General features: G+C 32.9%; 1 protein-coding gene across 1 annotated transcript in view; it reads right to left on the bottom strand.

Moving 5' to 3' along the window:
- Nucleotides 1-473: 473 nt before the first annotated feature.
- LOC117174684 (netrin-1-like) overlaps nt 474-8,647 on the bottom strand; it is a 452,050-nt gene continuing 443,876 nt past the window's right edge. Inside the window, exons 6-7 of the mRNA XM_033363983.1 lie at nt 5,073-5,283; nt 474-1,201 (exon numbers count right to left, since the gene is read on the bottom strand). Of these exons, the coding sequence (XP_033219874.1) occupies nt 1,057-1,201; nt 5,073-5,283 (356 nt within the window). The 3' untranslated portion in view covers nt 474-1,056. The remainder of the gene's footprint in view (nt 1,202-5,072; nt 5,284-8,647) is intronic.

Genomic DNA, 8,647 nt, shown 5'->3' with positions numbered 1-8,647 from the left:
AATCGACTCGGGATACTTATAAGATACTACCATGATTTTTTCAGATTTTTTGGTCCAAAAATAAATTAGGCCAAGAACCGGCCTTACCGACCCTCCCCCTTTTCGACTAAAAAAGACGAATTTTAAACAAAGTCATTGAATTTTCAACCCTCTAGTCAAATTTTTAACCAAAAAGAATATAGTTTCCACCGAAATTAGTTGAATTTTCTCATCGGATTCTATTAATTTAGTTTAAATTTAATAAAAAAAACTATGGAAAATGGAAGTAAAGGCTTTTAATTTTTTTAAACTTTAAATACGGAATCACGAAATTAAAAATTGTTTAATTTCAAACGCGATGAATTCAAAATTTTGTAAGTATAAATCTCTAATAAGAAATCATAAAAAAAATTTATTCGCACTTTTCTTTAAAAAAGTCGCAAAAAGTAACATTTAAAAAAAATGTAAAAAATCGCATGATTTGATCAGCAGGAATCGAACCCGGTCTTGTCGGTTACAAACACGGAGCGCCACCGCTTAATCTAAGCGAAATTTGAAATTTTTTGAAAACCTTTTTTCTCGCGAATAGTTGAAAAATACGTCTTCTTACTTCGTCATATTAAAAATTTAGTAATGGTCGAAGGGTGTAGGTTCCCCTCGTAGATATCATAATCCTCCGCGAATCGCCGATTCCTAAATAAATATAGTATGGCAAATTGGCGCAATATTGTAGTGGAACTACAAGTTCGTCTTAATCCTGAAATCCTGCAGGCGTTTCGCAATTATTTTGCTCTCGGCGTTTCTCACGGCGAACGCCCGTGGCCAATTGGCCAAAAAATGAGTACAGCTGAAGTTATCGCGACCCTTTATTGACCTGTTGATCAACGAAGTTAGGGTGGCGATTTCATTCACTCTTAAGCGCACATCGACGTTTTTCGCAATTATCGTGAGAGCATTTAGGTACTGAGGACGAAACCAATCGGTACCAATTCAGAAGTCAGATTAACGGTCCTTGCGAGAAGGGAAGTTCGAAAGTAGGCTCGAAGGACCAAAAAGAGGGCCTGTTGCGGAACCTCCTCAATGACAAGTCCTCGCCCTTCGCTCAAAGCGCCGCATTCGGCGGCGCCACTCGTCGCGCCACTCGATGACGATCGACTTCTGCGTCACTGTTAGACCCTCTTGGCCTCCACCATCGCTCTCCATGCCCAAAATTAGGTAGGATCTGAAATTAATTCAGATGTTAATAAACGGTTATGGGATCCAGACGCGGCAGAGCCTTATTTCTCTAGGTGGGGGCACGAGATTAAACTTATAATATTAAATTACCAACTTTTTACATAGTATAATAATATTATACTAAAAACAAATTGTATACAAATAATAATAAATTATCAATAAATAGTAAATAATAAATAATAATGATAAATACAAGTATGAAATTCAAATTGCCAAAGATTTCACAAAAATTTCAATAATTTCACAAATATTACCAAATATTAAAGAAATATTACAAATATTTCGCAAAGATTTCGGATAGGCTTCAAAGATTTTAGAAAGGCTTCAATGATTTCTCAAAGATTTCACAGTTTTTAAATACTTTGAAAATATTTCGGACAGATTTAAAAGATTTTCAAAGACTTCAATTATTTCCCAAATATTTCAATAACTTCACAAATATTATCAAATGTTTAAAAAAATGTTACAAATATTTTGCAAAGATTTCGGATAGACTTAAAAGATTTTAGAAAGACTTCAATGATTTTCCAACGATTTCAATGATTTCCTAAAGATTTCACAGTTTCTCAATAATTTGAAAATATTTCGGACAGATTTAAAAGATTTTTCAAAGACTTCAATTATTTCCCAAAGATTTCAATAACTTCAGAAAAATTTCCAAATATTTGAGAAATTCTTCAAATATTTAGCAAAGATTTTTAAAGATTTCAGAAAGATTTGACAAAGATTTTAAAAACATTTTAATTGTTTCTCAAAGATTGAACAGTTTTCAAATACTTCGCAAAGATTTCGGATAGATGTAACAGATTTGGCAAAGACTTAAATTCTTTCCAAAAGATTCACAAATATTGTCAAATATGTAAAAAATGTTTGTAATATTTCCCAGATTTCTATAAAGATTTCAGAAAGATTTGAAAAAAGATATCACAAAATTTTCAATGATTTCTTAAAGATTTAACAGTTTTCAAATATTCCGCAAAGATTTCTGATAGCTTTAAAAGATTTTATTTTTTCCCAAAGATTTCAATAATTTCACAAATATTACCAAATATTTAAAAAAATATTTTTAATATTTCGCAGATTTCTAAAGATTACAGAAAAATGTTACAAAGAGCTCACAGACACTTCAGTGATTTCCTAAAGATTTCAAATATTTCGAAAAGATCTAACGAATTTCACAAATATTATCAAATTTTTCACAAATATCTCGCATATTTCACAAAGACTTTAATGATTTCTCTAAGGTTTCAAGAATTTCAAAAATATACCAAATACTTCAAAAATATTTCCAAAGGGTTTTAATGATTTCCCAAACCTTTGAAAGATTTCACAAAGAATTCAAATATTTCGCAAAAATTTAAACAATTTCACACATATTAACAAATATTTTGAACATTTTACACACATATCAATGATCTTCTAAAGAGTTCAGAAAGACTTTAAATGTTTTGCAAAAAAATCGGACAGTTTAGAAAGATTTCACAAATATTTTAATGATTTTCCAAAGATTTCCAAAATTTCGCAAACATTTCAGATAGATTTGAAGGATTTCAATGATTTTTAAAGGTTTCAAAGATTTTTCAAACATTTCAATTATTTCGCAAAGATTTCAGGTAGATTACAAAGATTACGGTAAGATTTCGTGTGAACTCACAAAGATTTCACAAAGATCTCAATGATTTCCTAATGATCTCACAAAATTTAAAAGATTTCAGATCTATTTAAAAGTCTTTACAAAGACCTCAATCATTTCTCAAAGATTTCACAAAGATTTTAATAATTTCACAAATATTTCCAAATATTTACCAAATATTTTGAATAGTTTGAAAAGATTTTCAAATATTTTTGAAAGATTTGACAAAATTGAAATGATTCCCTAAAGATTTCATAAGGACTTTAGAAGATTTAAAGTATTTTCTAAAGTTTTTGGATATATTTAGAAGATTTCACAGTTTTAGATAAATTTCAAAGATTGCACAAAGATTGCAATAATTTTCGAAAGATTTTAAAGATTTCGTATAAATTCAAAAGAGTTCACAAAGATTTTAATGATTTTCCAACGATTACAATCATTTCACAAATATTACCAAATTTGTCAGAAATATTTCAAATATGACCTGACCTGACTTTAGAAAGATTTCAATTATTTCACGAAGATTTCAGATAGATGACAAAGAGATTAGGATTTCAATGACGACTTTACAAAGATTTTAAATATTTCGCAAAGGTTTCGGATAGATTAAAAAAATTTCAGGAAGACTTCTATTATTTCATCAAGATTCCAGATAGATTTTAAAGATTGAACAAAGCAAGAAAAAATTGAAAGATTTCCAGTTCCTACGATCCGAAAAATTTAAACATTCGATTTCAGAGTAGGGCAAACCAATACTTTCCCCCTCCTTGGTCGATTTTTACGGGGGTCATTGTCCCCTGGCCCCTAGGGCTCCACCGCCTATGTGTAAGGGAGACTTGGTCTATAAGCCCGTTCTTGTTCAATATATTAATTTCAGACTTGGAAGGAAAGATGAAAAAGTAAGGAAGGCTTAATGATGAAAAAATCTCATATCGTTTTCGGTTTGCCACTTCTAGCTCCACCGCCTATGTGTAAGGGAGACTTGGTCTATAAGCCCGTTCTTGTTCAATATATTAATTACAGACTTGGAAGGAAAGATGAAAAAGTAAGGAAGGCTTAAGGATGAAAAAATCTCATATAGTTTTCGGTTTGCTAGAAGTGTAAGGTAGGCCTGTCTTATAATCCGCTCCTGTTTAATATATTAATTTAAATTATCGAAGGGCAGATGAAGAAGATGGGACCGGGAGGAGTAAGGTTAGAGGAAGAAAAAATAGATAATGATATAGTGTTGTTGGCGAAGAATGAGGAAGGAATTACAGAGTAAGAAAAACATCTAGAATGGAAAAGACTGAGGAATAATACGGATAAAACGAACATAATGAGGTTTAAAAAGGGAGAGGAAGAAAGAAATAATGGATAGCAAAATGTAAACGTGTAAAGATAGAGTAAGCAAATACATTAAATATCTACGCTTTGTCATGTAATGGAGAACATACGACGCACATTAGGGAAAGGATTAAGAATTGGGTAGGGTATTGAAACAGATATGTGGAATAGGAAAAAGATTGAAAAAAGATTGGAATAGATGAGTGAGTTTGATCGATAGGCATGGGATGGAAGGAGAGGAGGGAGATAGCGAGGTTGCAAGAGAGGCATATTAGATGGACATTACGGGTAGAATGGAGAACTCCAGGTTATACGATAAGAGATGAGAATTAAGGGGATAAATTAAAAACATCGGCGGAAAAGAGGGCATGAAAATTCGAAGATTAAGGGGTAGAAAATGGCAAGGAGCAAGCTATAAAGTGTTACAAAGAGATGGAGAAAAACGAAAGAGGCCTGCAGAGTCAAAGCGAAGGGAAGAAGAAAGAAGAGAATTATTTAGAGATTGGTGAACTATGAGTGACTGAAAAAAGGAGATAGAGAAAGGCAGGTAATATATAGATGGGGAGTATAGATGAATGATATAATACATGATATAAGGTGATGGAAATAGGAGGATTGCTAAACAGCAGAGTTTGCGAATGAGTAGAGGAGAGATGGGAGCATGTGTAAGAGGAAAGGAGGAGAGAAGAGAGAGGAGGAGCAAGAGAATGTGAAAAAACGGTTAGGGAGAAAAGGACTGGTAATGGATGAAAGAGGTAGAAGAAGTTGAGGAGTTAATGAAGAAGAATAAAAGAGTGTATGAAAGATAGAATGGAAAGCATGAATGGGAAGATGGTAGAATTAAAGGAACGGAAGTTGTAAACCCTAAGGGAACACATTATGAATGAAGAAGACTCACTTATAAGGTTTGATTTTGGGACATCTGCATGCCAGATCAGCAGTGTGGACATAAAGTGTAATAGGTCCCCGCTGAATACGAGAGTTCCGGTTTCGCTTGTAGAGAAGGATGACATCCAGAGGGAATTGCACCCAGGAAGAACCGGGGGCAGCGATTCCATTTTGCGGTCCATCGCTCTTCTTGTGCCTATCTGTCACTTTAACCAGGATAGCTGTAACAGAGAATTACACCTTCAATACTTGAACCGCTTGAATAGCTTCAACTGCATCGATTGCAAGGTCTCTTTAGCACTTTGATTTGAAAATCGATAGGTGCAGGTCCCACTGTGATACAGGTACGGTGAATGGTGATAGCAAGTAGCTCCACAACATCTCTGATTTATATTACACACCAAGCCAATTATTGGCTTTGGTATCGTTCACTGGACAATCGATCCAGAAACGTATCTCTTACGGTTTTATTGCATGCTGCTAGCGAAGCGAGTCGAGTTTCGTTGTAAGTTTCAAATGAATAATTTACGCGCCCTTAAATTGTAATGACCTCACGATCGACATTAAGTTCCCCGTAAAATACTAGATTGACATTGGCCTTGGACTTAGAATACGGTAGTTATTTTCTTGCTATAGAATGGGACATTTGAAAAAGAGTAAAAGACTTTTAAGAATATCAGAGATCTTGTTTCATAGAGAATCTCTTTATTCCTTTTAATTTTTGTAATTGAAATACATTCTAGTGATGTTTTCCTGGGCTTAGCCTCAATATATAGTACCCAAAACATGAAATTTTTTCCCTTTACTTGAAACGATTGGATTTTCTCTCCGTTTTTCATCATTCTTCGTTAAAAAAGCGACTCAAGGTGGCCGAGAAACTTAATTTTCAAAATCCCCTTACTTTTCCCTGATTTTTCTCTAATTTTTAAATTTCACTAGCCATTAATATTCAAAGCCCAGAATTTGAAACTTATACGATTTTAAACATAGAATCTTCTATAAACGGAATAAAAAAATAATTAATTTTTTCAACAACAAAAGATAAAGATATAAAAGATGAATTTTCAATCCAAAGTGCAGAATCTGAACGAAGCAGTTTAGTTTTCAACCAAAAAAGTTGACCCTTTAAAAAAAGGAACCTTAAATTTGGAATAAAATAATTAAATTTTACACAAAATATCTGAAACTATAACCAAATTGTTGAAATGTAACTAAAATCGTAGAATTTTCAATAAAGCTTAAAGTTTAACCAAAATCCGAAGAATTTTTTAACAAATAATTACATCTTTTCTAAGTTATTTAAATTTTCAAGAAAAAAATACGAATCTTTAATTTCAAATGACGAATTCTCTGTAAAAAATAGACGAATGTCTATTTCCAACAAAAAGGTTGAACTTGCAACCAAATGTTTTAATTTTCTACCTCCAAGGATGAATTTTCAAGCCAAAAAGACGAATTTTTCAGAAGACAGTTGAAAGTTCAGCAAAATAGTTAAATTTGTAACCAAGTTATTGAATTATCGATCTACCAAAACGCATTCTAAAAAAAAAAGAATAAAAGGTAAGTTTTCAACAGAAAATTGAAAAGATACATCTTGAATTAAAAAATAAATTTTCAACAACATTTTAAATATTTTCTAATCAAACAGATGAATTTTCCCCAAAACAATTGGATTTTCGACCCGATAATATTAATTTTCAACAGCAAAAGATGAATTATCAATAAATAATGTAATAGTATATATTTAAACCAAAATTGGTTTTAAATTTAAATAAAAAATAATTGAATTGAACTAAAACGGACAAATTCTCAACAAAATATTTGAATACTCAAAATTAATTTTCAACCAAATAATAAAATTGTTTACTAAAAAAATAATCCTCAGGGGGAAGCAAGTGAAAAAAAGAAATACAAGGCAAATAAATTATTATTAGGGAGGCCGAAAAATTTCATTTCTAAAATTCCCTAAATTTCCCCAGACTAATTTTTAATTTCCGCGACCTTCGATATTAAAAGACAAGAATCTTAGTCTCGAAATATTTTAAAAATTGCTTATTGGTTTCATAACTTATTATGCGTTATAAAAAATATATATAATCAATAATGTATAATTTAAATTAATATAATAATAAAATGTAAAAACTATTTTCCCTACTCTCTTTTTAGATAAATAGTAGAACACTTTACGTACCGTCGTGTCCTAGCGGACCACGTGAACGGGTGGTTACGCAATTGCATAAATGTTCCGTTCACGCGGCCCGCTAGGGAGTTACTGGGTCCGCGAGGGCGTTCTTTCATCCTTTCTTATATTTAATTACAATATTACATATAACGCAACACTTTCTTAATCTTGTTACAAATTCATATTTATTTATTTTTATTTATTCAGGTGTTCGAAAATCATGAAATAAAAGCTGTGTGCACCAATAAAATCGTGAGTAAGTGTGGAGAAGGATGAAAATATACCCTAGCGGATCGAGCGAATGGATCGATCAACATGTGGGCATTTTATGGTCATGCAATTGCGTAACCGTTCTATCAATGCGGTCCGCTAGGGTTTACTTGGTCCGATAGAGCATATTTTCATCCTTTTTCCATAAAATTAATATTTTTTCAATGTTTAAACAGATTGTCATTCATTTATTTGTATTTATTCAGGTGTTAAAAAATTTATGAATTAAAAGCTGTGGGCAGCAATCCGATGTATAGTATTGCACGTCGGGTCGTCGCGCACATCTTTTAATTTTTTAACTCACGAATGAATAATAAATCTTGCGTTCTATGTAAAATTGTGAATAAATGTGAAAAATGATTAAAATATGCCCGAGCGGAACTCGTGACAATCGGTCACCGTATGATCACTTCCGTTCACGCGATCCGCTAGGGAAGTCGATGTGAATTCTCCGACTTCGATCATTAAATAAAAAACAAAATTTTTCCTGGAAAAAACAACCTTCCCCGAAAACCTTTGTACTTTTTAGATCATGTACAAAAATCCTAAGCAAAATAGCTTCTCCGTTTAACCTCAGTTGTGCAATCGGAATTTCCCAACGACTTCCAGGGGCCTTAAAGCTCAAACTTAAAGGCAGTTCTGAAAGTGACTTGAATAAAATTCTGAGAACGATTCCACGTGCTCTTAAATCCCACAGAAGATGTATGTATGTTTGTTCTCGAAACAAATGTCTATCGGTACCTACGTAACAACGTACGTACAAGCACGTGTTCTTTTCCCCTTTCATCATTTTTTGTCATTCTTTTACCCCTTTTTTCTTTGCACAATATATGCGCAAAGCGTCGTTCAAAAATGAAAAGCGCGGTTAGCATTCTTCCTCTGGGTTTCAATAATAGAATGGCATGCTTTTGAGTAGGAGCCCAGTTCGCCGCCTGAGAAGGGGCTTCTTCTCTCGATTCAGTAGAGATAAATCTTCGACGAGTCCACACTTAACTGTCGACTTGGAATAGATTTTACAACACGGAATCCGCCCAGCTTGAATTTTCACTTGCCGCTTCGCTTAGAATCGCAACACTTGCACAAGTCGTCGCACTTAGCACGTTTACATGCAGGGTACGTTCCCGATTAACCAG

Source organism: Belonocnema kinseyi, chromosome 6 (genome assembly GCF_010883055.1).
Source record: "Belonocnema kinseyi isolate 2016_QV_RU_SX_M_011 chromosome 6, B_treatae_v1, whole genome shotgun sequence".
Taxonomy (NCBI): Eukaryota; Metazoa; Arthropoda; class Insecta; order Hymenoptera; family Cynipidae; genus Belonocnema; species Belonocnema kinseyi.
This window is presented reverse-complemented; position numbering and strand designations above follow the sequence as displayed.